This window comes from Panulirus ornatus, chromosome 10 (assembly GCF_036320965.1).
Source record: "Panulirus ornatus isolate Po-2019 chromosome 10, ASM3632096v1, whole genome shotgun sequence".
NCBI lineage: Eukaryota > Metazoa > Arthropoda > Malacostraca > Decapoda > Palinuridae > Panulirus > Panulirus ornatus.
The window spans coordinates 53252925-53276325 of record NC_092233.1 but is presented as its reverse complement, the minus strand read 5'-3'; the positions used below and the strand labels follow the sequence as shown (position 1 = coordinate 53276325).

The window sequence follows — 23401 nt, the reverse complement described above, 5'->3', positions numbered from 1 at the left end:
GGTGAGGGGATGGCATGGTCACTTACCCCTGGTGAGGGGATGGCATAGTCACTTACCCCTGGTGAGGGGATGGCATGGGCACTTACCTCTGGTGAGGGTATGGCATGGGCACTTACCCCTGGTGAGGGGATGGCATGGGCACTTACCTGTGGTGAGGTGATGGCATGGTCACTTACCCCTGGTGAGGGGATGGCATGGTCACTTACCCCTGGTGAGGGGATGGCATGGTCACTTACCCCTGGTGAGGGGATGGCATGGTCACTTACCCCTGGTGAGGGGATGGCATGGGCACTTACCTGTTGTGTTGCTCTGGACGGGGAGGCGCATGAATGACGCGATCCCTCCCGACCGTAAGAGCTCATCAGACGTCAGAGGCTTGTTCAGCTGTTGGTGCGGGCCAGCGTGAGTAGAAAGGCCAGCTGAACCCCTGACTGCACTCCTGCTCAGGGTCACGCCTACCCTAACGCCACCACTCAGAAACTTGAACATGTTCTTGCTGGCAACAACACCTGTGGTGGACAGACGGACGAGTACAGCAAGCGCTTTCCCAGCACTCTGAGTGGGGAAACACCAACACACCACATCAGTATATGCCCATGCATCATACCTCTTTATATATCCATATCTTTATCTATCTATCCATCTATCTATCTATCTATCTACCTATCTATCTACCTATCTATCTACCTATATATATATATATATATATATATATATATATTTTTTTTTTTTTTTTCATACTATTCGCCATTTCCCGCGATAGCGAGGTAGCGTTAAGAACAGAGGACTGGGCCTTTGAGAGCAGAAGAGGGTGTTTTGAAATGGTTCGGGCACATGGAGAGAATGAGTGAGGAAAGATTGACCAAGAGAATATATGTGTCGGAGGTGGAGGGAACGAGGAGAAGAGGGAGACCAAATTGGAGGTGGAAAGATGGAGTGAAAACGATTTTGTGTGATCGGGGCCTGAACATGCAGGAGGGTGAAAGGAGGGCAAGGAATAGAGTGAATTGGAGCGATGTGGTATACCGGGGTTGACGTGCTGTCAGTGGATTGAATCAAGGCATGTGAAGCGTCTGGGGTAAACCATGGAAAGCTGTGTAGGTATGTATATTTGCGTGTGTGGACGTATGTATATACATGTGTATGGGGGTGGGTTGGGCCATTTCTTTCGTCTGTTTCCTTGCGCTACCTCGCAAACGCGGGAGACAGCGACAAAGCAAAAAAAAAAAAAAAAAAAAAAAAATATATATATATATATATATATATATATATATATATATATGAATGAATATTTTCATTTCTACTTTGTCGCTGTCTCCCGCGTTAGCGAGGTAGCGCAAGGAAACAGACGAAAGAATGGGCCAGTCCACCCACATACACATGTATGTACATACACGTTCACACACGCAAATGTACATACCTATACATTTCAACGTATACATATATATTGTTACGAACTCAATACTTATTCAGGCCAGGTCGCCCGTAACATATATGTTACAAATACTACTGATCCTTGTCTTGCAAGGACGTTATAGATTTGTTGTTTCACAACGGTATAACACAATCATAACGTAATGGGATTGAATTAAAGACCAGCATTACATTAAATCAACTTAAAATGAAAGAATTCAAGTGTACAAAGATAGGCACTTAAATCAGGCATGAATCATTTACGTTAACACTGAACATGAGTTTAACATTGAACATGAGTTAACATTGAGCATGAGTTAACATTGAACATGAGTTAACATTGAACATGAGTTAACATTGAGCATGAGTTAACATTGAACATGAGTTACCATTCCAGATAAGATTTCAAGCCAGGAGATCTCCTTCCTGTATGACACTTTGTTCGATAACATTATACTTAGATCTTACGTGACACAGTAAACATCATCGTTACACTTATCTAAACCTGATATAACACAGTAAATACTTAGCTAAACCTGACGTGACACAGTAATAACGGGCTTACAGCACAGCACTCGGGTAACGGGCTTACAGCAGTAACGGCTTACAGCACAGCAGGGCTTACAGGCTTACAGCAGGGGGACACCACTTACCTTGCTGGGCTAGAGAGAGAGGAATCAAGTCTCAGCGGGTGTAGTGGGGAAAGTAAAGACAAGCGTTCACCCTTGCTGCTATACAACGCTACCCTTGATTGGCTATGGAACTAAGAGCAATTCTGATTGGTTGGAGGGTCCCAGAGTCTCGGCGTTGTCACAACTCTCCTCGGCTTCTTGCGAACGTCAGCAGCGATGACATACGGTGGTGAAATAACCCGCAGCTGGCCCCACGCCTTGACCTGGCGCCTCTGATTCATACGAATATGTGGGCATACGCACCATGTTTGTAACAAGATATACACACACAGCCATATACATATATACACATGTGCATAATTCATGCTGTCTGCCCTTATTCATTCTCGTCGCCACCCCGCTACATAATGAAATACCAACCCCCTCCCCCAGCATGTGCGCCAGGTAGTGCTACGAAAAGACAACAAAGGCCACATTCGTTCACACTCAGTCTCTCGCTGTCATGTATAATGCACCAAAACCACAGCTCCCTTTCCACATCCAGGCCCCACAGAACTTTACATGGTTTACCCCAGACGCTTCACATGCCCTGGTTCAATCCATTGACAGCACGTCGTCCCCGGTATACCACATCGTTCCAATTCACTATATTCCTTGCACGCCTTTCACCCTCCTGCATGTTCAGGCCCCGATCACTCAAAATCTTTTTCACTCCATCTTTCCACCTCCAATTTGGTCTCCCACTTCTCCTCGTTCCCTCCACCTCTGACACATATATCCTCTTAGTCAATCTTTCTGCACTCATTCTCTCCATGTGACCAAACCATTTGAAAACACCCTCTTCTGCTCTCTCAACCACACTCTTTTTACCACCACACATCTCTCTTACCCTATCATTACTAGCTCGATCAAACCACCTCACACCACATATTGCCCTCAAACATCTCATTTCCAGCACTTCCACCCTCCTCTCACAACTCTATCCATAGCCCACGCCTCGCACCATATATCATTGTTGGAACCACTATTCCTTCAAACATACCCATTTTTGCTTTCCAAGATAACGTTCTCGACTTCCACACATTCTTCAATGCTCCCTCCCCAACTATATGACTCATTTCCGCTTCCATGGTTCCATCCGCTGCCAAATCCACTCCTAGATATCTAAAATACTTTACTTCCTCCAGTTTTTCTCCATTCAAACTTACCTCCCAGTTGACCTGTCCCTCAACCCTACTGTACCTAATAACTTTGCTCTTATTCACATTTACTCTCAGCTTTCTTCTTTCACACACTTTACCAAACTCAGTCACCAGCTTCTGCAGTTTCTCACCCGAATCAGCCATAAGCACTGTATCATCAGCAAACAACAACCGACTCACTTCCCAAGCTCTCTCATCCACAACAGACTGCATACTTGCCCCTCTTTCCAAAACTCTTGCATTCACCTCCCTAACAACACCATCCATGAACAAATTAAACAACCATGGAGATATCACGCACCCCTGCCGCAAACCAACATTCACTGAGAACCAATCGCTTTACTCTCTTCCTACATGTACACATGCCTTACATCCTCGATAAAAACTTTTCACTGCTTCTAACAACTTGCCTCCCACACCATATATTCTTAATACCTTCCGCAGAGCATCTGCATCAACTCAATCATATACCTTCTCCAGATCCATAAATGCTACATACAAATCCATTTGCTTTTCTAAGTATTTCTCACATACATTCTTCAAAGCAAACACCTGATCCACACATCCTCTACCACTTCTGAAACCACACTGCTCTTCCCCAATCTGATGCTCTATACATGCCTTCACCTTCTCAATCAATACCCTCCCACATAATTTCCCAGGAATACTCAACAAATTTATACCTCTGTAATTTGAGCACTCACTTTTATCCCCTTTGCCTTTGTACAATGGCACTATGCAAGCATTCCGCCAATCCTCAGGCACCTCACCATGAATCATACATACATTGAATAACCTTACCAACCAGTAAACAATACAGTCACCCCCTTTTTTCACTGCAATACCATCGAAACCCGCTGCCTTGCCGGCTTTCATCTTCCGTAAAGCTTTTACAACCTCTTCTCTGTTTACCAAATTATTCCCCCTAACCCTCTTACTTTGCACACCACCTCGACCAAAACACCCTACATCTGCCACTCTATCATCAAACACACTCAACAAACCTTCAAAATACTCACTTCATCTTCTCACATCACCATTACTTGTTATCACCTCCCCATTTGCCCCCTTCACTGATGTTCCCATTTGTTCCCTTGTCTTACGCACTTTATTTACCTCCTTCCAAAACATCTTTTTATTCTCCCTAAAATTTAATGATACTCTCACCCCAACTCTCATTTGCCCTCTTTTTCGCCTCTTGCACCTTTCTCTTAACCTCCTACCTTTCTTTTATACATGTCCCAGTCATTTGCATTAGTTCCCTGTAAAAATCGTCCAAATGCCTCTCTCTTCTCTTTCACTAATAATCTTACTTCTTCAGCCCACCACTCACTACCCTTTCTAATCTGCCCACCTCCCCGCTTCTCATGTCACAAGCATCTTTTGCACAAGCCATCACTGCTTCCCTAAATACATCCCATTCCTCCCCCACTCCCTTTACGTCCTTTGTTCTCACCTTTTTCCATTCTGTACTCAGTCTCTCCTGGTACTTCCTCACACATGTCTCCTTCCCAAGCTCACTTACTCTCACCACTCTCTTCACCCCAACACTCTCTCTTCTTTTCTGAAAAGCTCTACAAATCTTCACTTTCGCCTCCAAAAGATAATGATCAGACGTCCCTCCAGTTGCACCTCTCAGCACATTAACATCCAAAAGTCTCTCTTTCGCACGCCTGTCAATTAACACGTAATCCAATAACGCTCTCTGGCCATCTCTCCTACTTACATACGTATACTTATGTATATCTCTCTTTTTAAGCTAGGTATTCCCAATCACCAGTCGTTTTTCAGCACATAAATCTACAAGCTCTTCTCCATTTCCATTTGCAACACTGAACACCCCATGTACACCAGTTATTCCCTCAACTGCCACATTACTCACCATTGCATTCAAATCACCCATCACTATAACCCAGTCTCGTGCATCAAAACTACTAACACACTCACTCAGCTGCTCCCAAAACACTTGCCTCTCATGATCTTTCTTCTCATGCCCAGGTGCATATGCACCAATAATCACCCATCTCTCTCCATCCAATTTCGGTTTTACCCATATCAATCTAGAGTTTACTTTCTTACACTCCATCACATACTTCCACCACTCCTGTTTCAGGAGTAGTGCTACTCTTTCCCTTGCTCTTGTCCTCTCACTAACCCCTGACTTTACTCCCAAGACATTCCCAAACCACTCCTCCCCTTTACCCTTGAACTTCGTTTCACTCAGAGACAAAACATCCAGGTTCCTTTCCTCAAACATACTAACTTTCTCTCCTTTTTTCTCATCTTGGCTGTATCCACACACATTTAGACACCCCAATCTGAGCCTTCGAGGAAAAATGAGCACTCCCAGCGTGACTCCTTCTTCTGCTTCCCCTTTTAGAAAGTTAAAATACAAGGAGGGGAGGGTTTCTAGCCCCCCGCTCCCGTCCTTTAGTCGCCTTCTACAACACGTGAGGAATGCGTGGGAAGTATTCTTTCTCCCCTATCCTATATGTATATATATATATATATATATATATATATATATATATATATATATATATATATATATATATATATATATATATATATATATATATATATATATATGGGAGCGGGGGGCTGGAAATCCTCCCCTCTCTTTTTTTTTTTTCCAAAAGAAAGAACAGAGAAGGGGGCCAGGTGAGGATATTCCCTCAAAGGCCCAGTCCTCTGTTCTTAACGCTACCTCGCTAATGCGGGAAATGGCGAATAGTATTAAAAAAAAAAAATATATATATATATATATATATATATATATATATATATATATATATATATATATATATATATATATATATATATATATATATATATATATATACATATCATGGCTAATACACCACTTACTAGGCTCCTTCATCTTTCTGAACATGAGTTATTCTGCAGTTATCAGATAATGAGATAATGTTATAAATAGATGAGATTACTGGTAGATACGTCCAGGAGGAACCATGCGATCACAGACATGGTCTTAAGTGCTTACTAAATGGACAGTTGTATCTGACCCGCTTATCTTGAGTGAGCGTACATCAGGCTCGCCAGCCCCATCCTGCATGTACATCTTGGTAACGCCAGTCTCCTCTCTTGTTTAAGAGTACAAACCTCACTGCTGTTCATACTACATCCTGCTGTGAGCACTACTCTCACTGTTGTGACTACTGCCCTCGCTTTTGTGACTACTACTCTCACTGTTGTGACTACTGCCCTCGCTTTTGTGACTACTACTCTCGCTATTGTGACTACTACTCTCACTGCTTTGACTACTGCTCTCACTGTTGTGACTACTACTCTCACTGTTGTGACTACTACTCTCACTGTTGTGAGTACTACTCTCACTGTTGTGAGTACTACTCTCACTGTTGTGACTGCTGCTCTCACTGTTGTGACTACTGCTCTCACTGTTGTGACTACTACTCTCACTGTTGTGACTACTACTCTCACTGTTGTGACTACTACTCTCACTGTTGTGACTACTACTCTCACTGTTGTGACTACTGCTCTCACTGTTGTGATATCTACTCTCGATATTGTGACTACTACTCTCACTGTTGTGACTACTACTCTCACTGTTGTGACTACTGCTCTCACTGTTGTGACTACTACTCTCACTGTTGTGACTACTACTCTCACTGTTGTGACTACTGCTCTCACTGTTGTGACTACTACTCTCATTGTTGTGACTATTACTCTCACTGTTGTGACTACTACTCTCACTGACTACTACTCTCACTGTTGTGACTACTACTCTCACTGTTGTGACTACTGCTCTCACTGTTGTGACTACTACTCTCATTGTTGTGACTATTACTCTCACTGTTGTGACTACTACTCTCACTGTTGTGACTACTACTCTCACTGTTGTGACTACTGCTCTCACTGTTGTGACTTCTGCTCTCACTGTTGTGACTACTATTCTCACTGTTGTGACTACTATTCTCACTGTTGTGACTACTACTCTCACTGTTGTGACTACTACTCTCACTGTTGTGACTACTACTCTCACTGTTGTGACTACTACTCTCACTGTTGTGACTACTACTCTCACTGTTGTGACTTACTCTCACTGTTGTGACTACTACTCTCACTGTTGTGACTACTGCTCTCACTGTTGTGACTACTACTCTCACTGTTGTGACTACTACTCTCACTGTTGTGACTACTACTCTCACTGTTGTGACTTACTCTCACTGTTGTGACTACTACTCTCACTGTTGTGACTACTACTCTCACTGTTGTGACTACTACTCTCACTGTTGTGACTTACTCTCACTGTTGTGACTACTACTCTCACTGTTGTGACTACTGCTCTCACTGTTGTGACTTCTGCTCTCACTGTTGTGACTACTATTCTCACTGTTGTGACTACTATTCTCACTGTTGTGACTACTACTCTCACTGTTGTGACTACTACTCTCACTGTTGTGACTACTACTCTCACTGTTGTGACTACTACTCTCACTGTTGTGACTACTACTCTCACTGTTGTGACTTACTCTCACTGTTGTGACTACTACTCTCACTGTTGTGACTACTGCTCTCACTGTTGTGACTACTACTCTCACTGTTGTGACTACTACTCTCACTGTTGTGACTTACTCTCACTGTTGTGACTACTACTCTCACTGTTGTGACTACTGCTCTCACTGTTGTGACTACTACTCTCACTGTTGTGACTACTACTCTCACTGTTGTGACTTACTCTCACTGTTGTGACTACTACTCTCACTGTTGTGACTACTACTCTCACTGTTGTGACTACTACTCTCACTGTTGTGACTACTGCTCTCACTGTTGTGACTACTACTCTCACTGTTGTGACTACTGCTCTCACTGTTGTGACTACTACTCTCACTGTTGTGACTTACTCTCACTGTTGTGACTACTACTCTCACTGTTGTGACTACTACTCTCACTGTTGTGACTACTACTCTCACTGTTGTGACTACTGCTCTCACTGTTGTGACTACTACTCTCACTGTTGTGACTACTGCTCTCACTGTTGTGACTACTACTCTCACTGTTGTGACTTACTCTCACTGTTGTGACTACTGCTCTCACTGTTGTGACTACTACTCTCACTGTTGTGACTACTACTCTCACTGTTGTGACTTACTCTCACTGTTGTGACTACTGCTCTCACTGTTGTGACTACTACTCTCATTGTTGTGACTATTACTCTCACTGTTGTGACTACTACTCTCACTGTTGTGACTACTACTCTCACTGTTGTGACTACTACTCTCACTGTTGTGACTACTACTCTCACTGTTGTGACTACTACTCTCACTGTTGGTATTTTTTCTCTGTTATTAGTACTCACCGTTGGTAGCATTACCCCCTAATGTTTTCCATACTTCCTCCTGTTGTTAGCAGTAGTACTACCCCGCCCCCCCTTCTGTTGTTCATACTATACCCTGTTGTTAGTACTTCCCCCTGTTGTTAGTGCTACCCTCACTATTGGAAGTAGTACACCACTTTTGTTAGAACAGCCCCTGTTGTAAACACTAGACCCGATTTTAGAGGTAGCCAATGTTGTTTGAAATAGCCCTAAGAACTAGTCTTACCCCCCACACTATTGTTAGCGCTATCTCCTTTTGTTAGTAATAACCCCGCTCTTGTTAGTATTACCCCTCTGTTGTTAGTACTATGTCCTGTTGCTAGTTACTTCCCAGTTGTTAGTAATGCTTCCACTGTTGTTAGTGTTACCTCTGTTGTTAGTGTTACCCCTGTTGTTAGTGTTACCCCTGTTGTAGTGTTACCATTTGTTGTTAGTGTTACCCCTGTTGTTAGTGTTACCATTTGTTGTTAGTGTTACCCCTGTTGTTAGTGTTACCCCTGTTGTTAGTGTTACCCCTGTTGTTAGTGTTACCATTTGTTGTTAGTGTTACCCCTGTTGTTAGTGTTACCATTTGTTGTTAGTGTTACCCCTGTTGTTAGTGTTACCCCTGTTGTTAGTGTTACCCCTGTTGTTAGTGTTTACCATTTGTGTTAGTGTTACCCCTGTTGTTAGTGTTACCCCTGTTGTTAGTGTTACCCTGTTGTTAGTGTTACCATTTGTTGTTAGTGTTACCCCTGTTGTTAGTGTTACCCCTGTTGTTAGTGTTACCCCTGTTGTTAGTGTTACCATTTGTTGTTAGTGTTACCCCTGTTGTTAGTGTTACCCCTGTTGTTAGTGTTACCCCTGTTGTTAGTGTTACCATTTGTTGTTAGTGTTACCCCTGTTGTTAGTGTTACCCTGTTGTTAGTGTTACCCCTGTTGTTAGTGTTACCATTTGTTGTTAGTGTTACCCCTGTTGTTAGTGTTACCATTTGTTGTTAGTGTTACCCCTGTTGTTAGTGTTACCCCTGTTGTTAGTGTTACCCCTGTTGTTAGTGTTACCCCTGTTGTTAGTGTTACCATTTGTTGTTAGTGTTACCCCTGTTGTTAGTGTTACCCCTGTTGTTAGTGTTACCATTTGTTGTTAGTGTTACCCCTGTTGTTAGTGTTACCCCTGTTGTTAGTGTTACCATTTGTTGTTAGTGTTACCCCTGTTGTTAGTGTTACCCCTGTTGTTAGTGTTACCCCTGTTGTTAGTGTTACCATTTGTTGTTAGTGTTACCCCTGTTGTTAGTGTTACCCCTGTTGTTAGTGTTACCATTTGTTGTTAGTGTTACCCCTGTTGTTAGTGTTACCCCTGTTGTTAGTGTTACCCCTGTTGTTAGTGTTACCCCTGTTGTTAGTGTTACCATTTGTTGTTAGTGTTACCCCTGTTGTTAGTGTTACCCCTGTTGTTAGTGTTACCCCTGTTGTTAGTGTTACCATTTGTTGTTAGTGTTACCCCTGTTGTTAGTGTTACCCCTGTTGTTAGTGTTACCCCTGTTGTTAGTGTTACCTCTGTTGTTAGTGTTACCTCTGTTCTAAATAACACCGTACTGTTGTTAGTGTACTCGTTTTCTTAGTACTACCCGTGTTGTTGGTGCTATTTTCTGTTGTTAGTTCTACCCTCAACGGTTGTTAGCAACGCCTCCCTATTTAGCATTACCTATGTTGTTAGTACAACCTCTCCTTTTGATACGTACTATCCCCACTGATTATATCACCACCCAACCAATTTAGCACTACCTCCTGTTGTTAGCCCTTCCCCAGTGTTGTTAGTACTAACCCACTATTGTTAGGACTTCCCCTATTGTTAGTGTTATCCATATGGAATTGTTCTGTCCCTACGACTGCCAATGTTCCCCCTTGTTGTTAACATTACTCCGGTTGTTAATACTACCCCCATGTTGTTACCACTATCCCTATTGTTGTGCGTAGTATCTAGCGCTATTGTCACTGTTGTTAATACTTCCCTTGTTGTTAGTACTATTCCTGTTGTTAGCACTCCCCCTGTTGTTAGTACTATTCCTGTTGTTAGTACTCCCCCTGTTGTTAGTACTATTCCTGTTGTTAGCACTCCCCCTGTTGTTAGTACTATTCCTGTTGTTAGTACTCCCCCTGTTGTTAGTACTATTCCTGTTGTTAGCACTCCCCCTGTTGTTAGTACTATTCCTGTTGTTAGCACTCCCCCTGTTGTTAGTACTATTCCTGTTGTTAGTACTCCCCCTGTTGTTAGTACTATTCCTGTTGTTAGTATTCCCCCTGTTGTTAGTACTATTCCTGTTGTTAGTACTTCCCCTTGTTGTTAGTACTATTCCTGTTGTTAGTACTTCCCCTTGTTGTTAGTACTATTCCTGTTGTTAGTACTTCCCCTTGTTGTTAGTACTATTCCTGTTGTTAGTATTCCCCCTGTTGTTAGTACTATTCCTGTTGTTAGTACTTCCCCTTGTTGTTAGTACTATTCCTGTTGTTAATACTTCCCCTTGTTGTTAGTACTATTCCTGTTGTTAGTACTCCCCCTGTTGTTAGTACTATTCCTGTTGTTAATACTTCCCCTTGTTGTTAGTACTATTCCTGTTGTTAGTACTCCCCCTGTTGTTAGTACTATTCCTGTTGTTAGTACTATTCCTGTTGTTAATACTTCCCCTTGTTGTTAGTACTATTCCTGTTGTTAATACTTCCCCTTGTTGTTAGTACTATTCCTGTTGTTAGTACTCCCCCTGTTGTTAGTACTATTCCTGTTGTTAGTACTTCCCCTTGTTGTTAGTACTATTCCTGTTGTTAATACTTCCCCTTGTTGTTAGTACTATTCCTGTTGTTAGTACTTCCCCTTGTTGTTAGTACTTCCCCTTGTTGTTAGTACTATTCCTGTTGTTAGTACTTCCCCTTGTTGTTAGTACTATTCCTGTTGTTAATACTTCCCCTTGTTGTTAGTACTATTCCTGTTGTTAGTACTCCCCTGTTGTTAGTACTATTCCTGTTGTTAGCACTCCCCCTGTTGTTAGTACTATTCCTGTTGTTAGTACTTCCCCTTGTTGTTAGTACTTCCCCTTGTTGTTAGTACTATTCCTGTTGTTAGTACTTCCCCTTGTTGTTAGTACTATTCCTGTTGTTAATACTTCCCCTTGTTGTTAGTACTATTCCTGTTGTTAGTACTCCCCTGTTGTTAGTACTATTCCTGTTGTTAGCACTCCCCCTGTTGTTAGTACTATTCCTGTTGTTAGTATTCCCCCTGTTGTTAGTACTACCCTCTTTTGTTAGTACTGCCCTCTGTCACTGGTACTTCCCCCTGTTGTTACTACTATCCTCTGTTGTTGGTACTACCCCCTGTTGTGAGTACTGTCCTCTGTTGCCCGGAAGTCTCCTGTTGTTTATACAGCCATCTGTTGTTGGTCCTACTCCGTCATGTTAGTTTTACACTTTGTTGTTGGTACAACACTCTGTTGTTATTGCTAGATTGTCTTCATCGATTCCCCATTAGTGATGGGACGTGCAGGAAAGTCTAACTACAACCATAGCTGTGCATCCTTTTTTTTTTTGTGATTTTATAAACTACTTGCAAGGGTGGTTGTCGGTAAGCGACTTCACTACATGTTGATAGTGAAGGAAGTTGTTAATATAGGGAAGGAGTGTATGGACACCGTAAGAGGAAGATTTTAACATCAGATTGCTGATAGCATAGACAGAAATAAGGTAAGAGGTGGCAGTCAGATGATGGTTCGAAACATACCTTACCTACTGACTGAACACACACTGACTTTTCCAGCACCGCTCACCTTCCAGTACGGCCTGTCGTGCGGAGGCAATGGGCAAACCCGCCAAGACGTCCACCATCCGTCACGTCAACCCGACCTCAGGAACTGATACCTGCCCTTGAAGCCACGGGAGAACAACCTAATCCCGCATACCCCAAGCACACAAAGGGGGAGATGACCATCACCAACCCGTTGGCCGACACCAGATGGACAAGGCAGGCTCCGATTGCTAACCTGTGCTCTTAGACCACATCCTGTGAAGGGAATGGGTCTAGTTTAGGGCTTTGACGGTGCGCACCTCAAGGTCCTGGTATGTCAGCCCTAACCCTCTGAGAGCACTCGCCCTTTCTTGGCACCATGCGCCACACCAATTTAATGTGGCAGATGTTACATGCACGGTGCCTTTTCCGGAAAATTCCCGTACGCCTTGCAAGACTTCCGGGGTGCCTTAATAGCAGCACTTACGCTGATGTGCAGCTGAAAGTGCGAAACGGACCCCAGAGACCTGTGTGTCTATCATAAAGGCCTCTGTGCCTTTGGAAGCCACGATGTCCGGCTTCCTAAAGGACCCCACAATCGGAATGCGGGGCTCGCAGGACACCTCGTAACCCCTCTGTCTCAGTCGTCCGGCCAAATAGACACCGATGTTGTCATGCCTCTTTACCCTCCCGCCATGGGTACGGAGACACATCTGTGCGATGTGCCCGAGCGTACCAGGCTTCTGACAGGTATCACAGAGGCCGTTGATCTCGGGCCGGCCTCTGGACGCTCTGGCAGGGGTGGGTAAAGCGCCAATGCTCACTTGGACGGCCTTCAAGTAATCAGAACCGGACAGGAAACGGTTCCCGCTGTTCACCCATCTGCTGACCTGAGGTACGGCAGCAGATGGAGCGAGACCCAAACCGTCAACGGTGCTGACCAGATTGGCCCTCCATGCGTGATGGCGTTCGAGTTTGTGACCCGCCTGCCGACCAGCAATGTACGCGGGTCCAGTCCAGCGCTGCAGCTTCCTCAACACTGCCTGAATCACCGGGTCGGTCGAGGTGAGTAACTTGTCGAACCTGGCTTGCTTATTCAACCGGACGGTCGAGACAAAGTCTGGTATACCCAGCCCACCATCTCCTGCCGCCGAGTGGAAGTATGCGTAAGGCACGTCATGGGCTAAGCGGAACCAGCGGCGAACCTCCACTCGCACCTGCCTGTCCATACGTGCTAATTGTGTCTTATAGACTTCACCCAGCACCAAGCGATGCATGAGCTTAGGCAGCAGATGTCCTACAAGCAACGCAATCCGTTGTTGAGGTCTTAGAGGGGCTCTGGTGATGTTGTGGAGCCCCTCTTCTAGCAGGGCACCGTAGGACTTTCGCCAGCCTCCTGCTCCGACAAGGATGCCAAGGTACTTGTAATCGTCCTCAGCATTCATGGATCCGACAGCGCTACCCCAGACTTGGAACGTCCTGTTCTTATGACGTACTAAGTCTTGCGCTTGCCGCCGACCTCCATGCTAAGGGTACGACATTTCCCAGGGTTTACTTGAAGTCCATCCCCGCGAGGGTCTCCATCATCACGTCAATTGCCTGTTGCAAGACAGTGGGCGTCTTCGCAACCAGGACCAAATCGTCGGCAAATGCCAGTGCTGAGAGCTAGCGATACCCTCGTCAATCACAAGGTTGAAGAGACTAGGTGATAGTGGGTCACCCTGCTTGACCCCACGAGTCATATCAATTCTTTCCGACATCTCGTTGCTGCCTTAGATGTGTGTGAAGGTTCGGTCGTACGTCGACATGACATTTACCCTGACGAGGGCTGGAATGCCCTTCCGCGACATGGCCTGCTGGATAGTGCTATGATTAACACTATCGAATGCCTTGGCCATGTCGAGGAATGCCAGGTGCACACCGTGGGCGTGTGCCCGCGCACGACCGATGATCGCGTCCAGGATCGTGAGGTTCTCAAGGCATCCGTCCACAGGAACGAGTGCCTTTTGAGCTCCATCGATCTGGACGAGGCTCGAGATGCGGCTGCTCAAGATTTTGTGGAGCAGACGGACTACGGCACAAGAGGTTGTGGTAGGCCTGAAGTCCTTGGGTTCTGTTGGATTCGGTACCTTAGGAATCAGCAGTGTGCGATTGGCCTTGAGTGGTTCCGGCAACGTTGACGTGGCAAGCCACAGGTTGAACATTTTGGATAAGATCCTCGGAGGAATGGACTTCAGCAAACGAGTCTGCATTCCGTCAGGACCAGGGGCAGATGTCTTCGTGGCTTTGAGGTGATGTGCTACCTCACATGCGGTGACAACCTCCGCTACTTGTCCATTTTCTAAGTCGAAATCGATGATGACACGCTCGTCCGGCTCAGATGGTCGAAAAAAGAGAGCCCTCCAATAGGGGTTGAGGCGTTCCGGCCCAACAGAAGTTGGCGGTACCTCCCGGTCACCTTTTAGGACCAGTCCAGCGGCTAAAGACTTATTCTGTTTACAAAGTCTCTACTTTCCAGTATTGTTCCCGCCTAAGCCGGTTTTCCGCACAAAGGAACCTCCTCCGCACGACGTGCGCTGCCAGAGTTCGCTGACTGTCTTGGTCCATCTCCCCCACGAATCCGGCGGTCTTGTGGCGAGCCACAGGAGCTAATCAGTTGCCTGGCACGCTCTGTGGCTACCCTGATCGCGGCAAGGCTGTCACCCTGACGCAGGTGGTTCAGGGCAACATTTAAGACATCCTCGCCCCACGATGGAGTTATGGGGCCAGGTCCAAGTGTAAGATAGGTGGCAGCCTCCACAAAAAAGGACGCAACGGATTGGGATTGGGGAACCCGCGGTGCGTCTGGGACAGAGAAAACCGTGAGATCGGCCTCACGGCCAGAAGCGGTAGGCTTCCCTCCTCCGAGGACAGCCCCTTCTCCCGCACCTGTGAGGTTTTCACCACTGGAGTTGGTACGCACACGCCTATTTCCACGTGGTGCTTCCTCCGGGACGCCTCTCCGCGTGTTGCTTCCTGGAGTTGCTGAGACACGCCTCTCATCCGACACACTACCAGTCACCTCGCCTTCACCGGTTTCCTGGTGAAGATTCATGTCCAAGACCAGCTCCTGAACGACGCTTTCCTTCGAAGGCCTTTGATCGCTTCGACCGTCTTACAGGGAATAATCGCCTGCAACCGCTAGTTCAGGCCGAGCCCAGCAACTAGTGAAGGACCAGCTGCCATTTTCGCCTCTGTTCTAGCGAAGAGCACTACTACGAGCCTTGGATAAGACGTGTCGTGTGGCCAACTCTTGGTGGAAAGAGTTGGGATGTGCCTGCCTTTCATAGACCCTAACGGCCCCGAAAGCTGGCAAAAGGTGGTCCCACAATGTGGGGCAAGTGGGAGAACGGTCGTCGGCCTCTCCCCCTTGGCTGTTGTCGGCACCCGACATACCAACAGTGGCTGGTACGCTAGTCCGTGAGGATTGGTTCTGCGTAGCGGGAGCCACGCAACGAAAACCCCGTGACATGGGTGGACGCTCCGATAGGAGTCGCACAGTACTGCCTCCCGAAGGAAGCAGAAGACTGCAGTCAGGAGATGGAGGCTGCTGCTGAGCTTCAGTCTTAGGATTTCCCTTTGGCAGTTGTCCTACTGTACCAGCAGACGGAGCTGGACAACTTGCGACTCTCAGTTGTTGATTGATATGTGCTGGATGACCAGGCAACGAAGGGAGAGGCTTTAAGTTCGCAATCACTCGAGTGAGTCAGCTTAGAGAAGGCTTTATAAAGCGAGCGATAACTCTTTGGCGACTCTACGAGAGTACTACTCCTGTTGTTAGTACAACCTCTACTGTTGTTAGTACTACCCCTATTGTTGTTAGTACTACCACTACTGTTGTTAGTACTACCCCACTGTTGTTAGTAATACCCCTACTGTTGTTAGCACTACCCCTGTTGTAGTTAATACAACCCCCCCTGTTGTTAGTGCAACCCCCACTGTTGTTAGTACTACCCCTACTGTTGTTAGTACTACCCCTATTGTTGTTAGTACTACCCCCCACCCCCCACTGTTGTTAGCACTACCCCCACTGTTGTTAGTACTACCACTACTGTTGCTGATTCTACCTTCACTGTTGTTAGCACTATTTCTACTATTGTTAGTACTACCCCGCACTGTTGTTAGCACTACCCCTAACCCGCACTGTTAGTAGTACTGTCCCCACTGTTAGCAGTACTACCCTGGCCTAACTTGACACAAAACTTTACATCGAATCCATGTTGTCAGTTTGTTGAATATCGCTCTCCTCTGCAGTAAGTGGGTCTTCGAGGAGACTTTAACTTCAGCAGCCTCATCAACGGTGACTCCCCCGCAACCCTTAATAGGCGGAATCCGGCAACATCTATTTGTTCATACAATAAACCACGATGATGTTTGCTTATACGGAAATTATATCATATTATATTATATTATATAATATTATATTATGATATATATTATATTGTATCATATTATGTTATAATATATAATATTGTATTATAATATATTATGTCATATCATATATTATATTACATTATATTATATTATATTATATTATATTATATCATATTATATATCATATTACAAGGTAACCAGCGTACATTCACCAGAAGTCAACAATGGTATTCAATAATACGACGGGGGTAATACATCACAGAGCCATCAAGATGTCTGCTGATGCGATAAAGTAATTACGCGATGGCGTACGCTGACACGATTGATTGATTACATTACAAGACCACCGTAATATAATCTGATGATATGATTACTTTACAAAGGCCACGGTGATAATTCCTGGTACGATACTCTGATAGAGTGATCAGATTACTGACAGGATGATTACATTATAAGACCACTATATGATAGTAACTGACAGGATAATTACATTACAAGATCACCATATAATGGTAACTGACAGGATAATTACATTACAAGACCACCATGTGATGGTAACTGACAGGATGATTACATTACAAGACCACCATATTATAGTAACTGACAGGAAAATTACATTACAAGACCACCATATGATGGTAACTGACAGGATGATTACATTACAAGACCACCATGTGATGGTAACTGACAGGATGATTACATTACAAGACCACCATATAATGGTAACTGACAGGATGATTACATTACAAGACCACCATATTATAGTAACTGACAGGAAAATTACATTACAAGATCACCATATAATGGTAACTGACAGGATAATTACATTACAAGATCACCATATGATGATAACTGACAGGATGATTACATTACAAGACTACCATATGATGATAACTGACAGGATGATTACATTACAAGACTACCATATGATGATAACTGACAGGATGATTACATTACAAGATCACCATATGATGATAACTGACAAGATGATTACATTACAAGACTACCATATGATGATAACTGACAGGATGATTACATTACAAGACCACCATGTGATGGTAACTGACAAGATGATTACATTACAAGACTACCATATGATGATAACTGACAGGATGATTACATTACAAGATCACCATATGATGATAACTGACAAGATGATTACATTACAAGACTACCATATGATGATAACTGACAGGATGATTACATTACAAGACCACCATATGACAGTAACTGACGGGATGATTACATTACAAGACTACCATATGATGGTAACTGACAGGATGATTACATTACAAGACCACCATATGATGATAACTGACAGGATGATTACATTACAAGATCACCATATGATGATAACTGACAGGATGATTACATTACAAGACCACCATATGATGATAACTGACAGGATGATTACATTACAAGATCACCATATGATGATAACTGACAAGATGATTACATTACAAGACTACCATATGATGATAACTGACAGGATGATTACATTACAAGACCACCATATGATGATAACTGACAGGATGATTACATTACAAGACCACCATATGATGATAACTGACAGGATGATTACATTACAAGACCACCATATGATGATAACTGACAGGATGATTACATTACAAGACTACCATATGATGATAACTGACAGGATGATTACATTACAAGATCACCATATGATGATAACTGACAAGATGATTACATTACAAGACTACCATATGATGATAACTGACAGGATGATTACATTACAAGACCACCATATGATGATAACTGACAGGATGATTACATTACAAGACCACCATATGACAGTAACTGACGGGATGATTACATTACAAGACTACCATATGATGGTAACTGACAGGATGATTACATTACAAGACCACCATATGATGATAACTGACAGGATGATTACATTACAAGACCACCATATGATGATAACTGACAGGATGATTACATTACTAGACCACCATGTGATGGTAACTGACAGGATGATTGCATTACAAGACCACCATATAATGGTAAACGATAGTATGATTACATTACAAGACCACCATATGATGGTAAACGACAGTATGATTACATTACAAGACCACCATATGATGGTAACTGACAGGATGATTACATTACAAGACCACCATATGATGGTAACTGACAGTATGATTACATCACAAGGCCACCATATGATGGTAGCTGACAGGATGATTACATTACAAGACCACCATATGATGGTAAACGACAGTATGATTACATTACAAGACCACCATATGATGGTAACTGACAGGATGATTACATTACAAGACCACCATATGATGGTAACTGACAGTATGATTACATCACAAGGCCACCATATGATGGTAGCTGACAGGATGATTACATTACAAGACCACCATATGATGGTAACTGACAGTATGATTACATTACAAGACCACCATATGACAGTAACTGACAGGATGATTACGTGGACCACCATCTGATGATAAGTGACACGATAACTACATTAAAGAATCATCCTTTCATAGTAACTGATGAGATAATTACAAGATCATCATGATAACTACAAATATAACAGGTGACCACGAGAGATCTTTGAGGCTACGGAGAGGAAGTAGTGTCATGCACTCACCGATCATCAACCAGAGGGCCGGGTGAGTGTGCCTGACGCTAGATGCGGTAGTGGTGGTGATGCGTCCGTCACTGGGCACGCCTTGAGACCGACTGGTACAGTCTTCTTATCTAAGATGGGCGGCGGCGTCGGTGGCGTCGATGCCCGACAGTATACTCCCTCCCTCCCCAGGCGGTACCGGGCCCATCCAGTCAGATGTTTTAGCACGAACAACACTGGTGAGGGAGGAGGGGTTGTGGGAGCGTGTGAAAGAGTGGAAGGAAATGAGCCTGGGACAGGTTTGGGTAGACGTAGAAGAGGATTCAGGAAGGCTGGTGTTTGTGAGTGCCTCTGTGTCTGGAAACTAGGAGGAGGAGAGGCGGAGTGCCTTGTGAGAAGGTGAATCAGTGTGTCAGCGGTTCTGATGTAAGGTACTGGATATTACTGATGGGTGGGTGGGGGTAAGGGATATGCAATGTTGGGAATGATTGCGGGAGCTGTGTGCTGGGAAAGGGCAGGTAATTGTGAATACCTGGTTTGGAAAGAGGGCGCTACACCGCCCTACAGGAAACAGCTGTCGCTATCCCTTGCTTCAGCGCGGTAGCTCCAGGAAAACAGAGATAAAAAAAGGCCACATTCGTTCACATTCAGCTTAACCACCCCATCCATAAACAAATTTGATAACTATAGAGACATCACAAACCCCTGCCGCAGACCGACATTCACTGGGAACCATTCACTTTCCTCTCTTCCTACTCGTACATATGTCTTACATCCTTGGTAAAAACTTTTCACTGCTTTCAGCAACTTACCTCTCACACCACATACTCTTAAAACCCTCCACAAAACCTCTCTATCAACTCTATCATATGCCTTCTCCAGATCCATACATAATACATACAAATCCATTTGATTTTCAAAGTATTTCTTACATACATTCTTCAAAGCAAACACCTGATCAACACATCCTCTACCACTTCTGAAACCACACTGCTCTTCCCCAATCTGAAGCTCTGTACATGCCTTTAGCCTCTCAGTCAATACACTCCCATATGATTTCCCAGGAATACTCAACAAACGTATGCCTCTGTAGTTTGAACACCTACCTTTATCCCCTTTGCCTTTGTACAATGACACTATGCATGCATTCCAAGAATCCTCAGGCACTTCACCATGGTTCATACACACAGTGAATATCCTTACCAACCAATCTTCAACACAGTCACCCCCTTTTTTGATAAATTCCACTGCAATACCATCCCACCGCCTTGCCGGCTTTCATCTTCCGCAAAGCTTTCACCACCTCTTCTCACCTTACCAAACCATTTTCTCTGACCCTTTCACTTCGCACACCAGCCCTCCAAAACAATTATACCTGCCACTCTATCATCAAACACATTCAACAGACCTTCAAAATACTCACTCCATCTCTTTCTCACTGCATCTCTACCTGTTATTGCCCCCTTCACCGATGTTCCCATTTGTTCTCTTGTCTTACGCACGTTATTTACCTCCTTCCAAAACATCTTTTTATTCTCCTAAAATCTAATGATGCTCTTTCACCCCAATTCTCATTTGCCCTCTTTTACAACCCTTGCATCTTTCTTTTGACCTCCTGCCGCTTTCTTTTATACATATCCCAGTCACTTGCACTACTTCCCTGCAAGTATCATCCAAACGTCTCTCGTTTCTCTTTGACTAACAACTTTACTTCATCCAACCACTCACTACCTTTTATAATTTGCCCACCTCCCACCTTTCTCATGCCACATGCATCTTTCGCGTAAGCCATCACTACTTCCCCAAGTACGTCCCATTCCTTACCCACTCTCCTTACGTCATTTGCTCTCACCTTTTGCCATTCTACACTCAATCTCTCCTAGAACTTCCTCACACAAGTCTCCTTTCGAAGCTTACTCTCACTATTTACTTCTCCCTAACATTCTTCTTTTTTGAGAACCTCTACAAATCGTCACCTTCGCATCCACAAGGTAGTGATCAAACATTCCTCCAGCTGCCCCTTTCAGCACATTAACATCCAAAAGTCTCTTTTTTAAACGTCTATCAATTACCACGTAATCTAATAATGCCTTTTGACCAACTCTCCTTCTCATACACCTATATCTGTGTATATCTCTTTTTAAACCTGGTATTCCCAATCACCAGTCTTTTTTCGGCACCCGAATCCACAAGCTCTTCATCATTTCCATTCACAACACTGAATACCCCATGGACACCAATTATACCCTCGACTGCCACATGTTACGAACATGTGTGTGTGTGTGTGTGTGTGTGTGTGTGTGTGTGTGTGTGTGTGTGTGTGCCCACATGTTCGTCTATATATCTATGTGTGTGTGACTTTTGGTTGTGGTGTAAGTGATATTTTATGGCAGGACGACCGAGGGGAGAGCCGCACCATTAGGCCTGCTGCGTTCCCACACCTCTGGAGATTCCAGAGGTTGTTACGAACATGGGTGTGTGTGTGTGTGTGCCCACATGTTCGGGTATATATGTATGTATGTGTGTCTTTGTACTTATGGTGTAAGTGATATTTTAGGGTAGGACGACCGAGGGGAGAACAGGACCATTAGGCCTGCTGCGTTCCAACGCCTATGGAGATTCCAGATGGACGCGCGGTCAGTTAACCACAACACTTGGACCTTTCATCCGAGGCACCAGGTCAAGTTGGGAGGTGAGCCTACGGCCTCCTGTACAGTGTCGTCGCTGTCAGGACAAGAGGAGGTTAAGCTTTAGGCAAGATGTGGGACGGATTGAGGATCCTTCAGCCAACCAGCAGTTTCACGGATGACCCCTTCTCCAATCACTGCCGGCCCTGAGGCACTCCAGCCAAGTAGGAGTGGCGCTTAAGATCCAACCTCCTCCAATCACAACTGGACCTTAGGCCCATAGCCAATCAAGGGTAGCATTATAGGGTAACAGGGCGGACGCAAGTCGTTCCTACTTAAAATAAAAACATCTGACACCCGCTGAGCCTCGATTCCTTCTCTAGCCCAGCGAGGTAAGTGGTTTTCCCTCTGTCCCAAAGCCCGTAACCCGAGTGAAGTGCGTGATATAGATTCTACGGTGTTGTACTGCCTCTGTCATTTAGTTTCGAGTGTCATAGAGTATTGTAACTTGTCATAGAAGTGTCTGACAATGACTGTACCTTGAATCATGTTATCGAAGATAAATTGTCATAGAGGAAAGAGATCTCCTGGTTTGAAATCTTACCTGGAATGTTAAACTCATGTTCAGTGTTAACGTAAATGATTTGTGCCTGATTCATGTGTTTGTTATTTTGTATTCTTTAGTTCTTTCATTATAAGTAGTTTTAATGCTGGTCTTTGATTTAATCCCATGACTTTAAGATAGTGTTATCCTGTGTTGTGTAACGTAACAAATCTAACGTCCTTGCAAAGACAACGGTCAGTTTAGAATCCGTAACAATATATATATATATATATATATATATATATATATATATATATATATATATATATATATATATATATATATATATATATATATATTTTTTTTTTTTTCTTTCAAACTATTCGCCATTTCCCGCATTAGCGAGGTAGCGTTGAGAACAGAGGACTGGGCCTTTGAGGGAATACCCTCACCTGGCCCAATTCTCTGTTCCTTCTTTTGGAAAATTAAAAAAAAAAACGAGAGGGGAGGATTTCCAGTCCCCCGCTCCCTCCCCTTTTAGTCGCCTTCTACGACACGCAGGGAATACGTGGGAAGTACTCTTAATCCCCTATCCCCAGGGATAAATATATATATATATATATGTATATATATATATATATATATATATATATATATATATATATATATATATATATATATATATATATATATATATATATATATATATATATATATATTAGGGAGGTAAATGCAAGAGTTTTGGAAAGAGGGGCAAGTATGAAGTCTGTTGGGGATGAGAGAGCTTGGGAAGTGAGTCAGTTGTTGTTCGCTGATGATACAGCACTGGTGGCTGATTCATGTGAGAAACTG

General features: G+C 44.0%; 1 protein-coding gene across 5 annotated transcripts in view; it reads right to left on the bottom strand.

Annotated features, from left to right (window-relative positions):
- LOC139750949 (guanidinobutyrase-like) overlaps window positions 1–19554 on the bottom strand; it is a 30315-nt gene extending 10761 nt beyond the window's left edge. The window contains exons 1-3 of one of the 5 annotated variants that reach the window (XM_071665874.1): window positions 19400–19524; window positions 16600–16738; window positions 297–509 (exon numbers count right to left, since the gene is read on the bottom strand). In XM_071665874.1, coding sequence (XP_071521975.1) covers window positions 297–489 — 193 coding nt within the window. In that variant the 5' untranslated portion in view covers window positions 490–509; window positions 16600–16738; window positions 19400–19524. Of the gene's footprint in view, window positions 1–296; window positions 556–16599; window positions 16739–19399 lie in introns of all 5 variants that reach the window. The other 4 variants (XM_071665873.1, XM_071665875.1, XM_071665870.1 and 1 more) reach the window with 4 other exon arrangements.
- Window positions 19555–23401: the final 3847 nt, after the last annotated feature.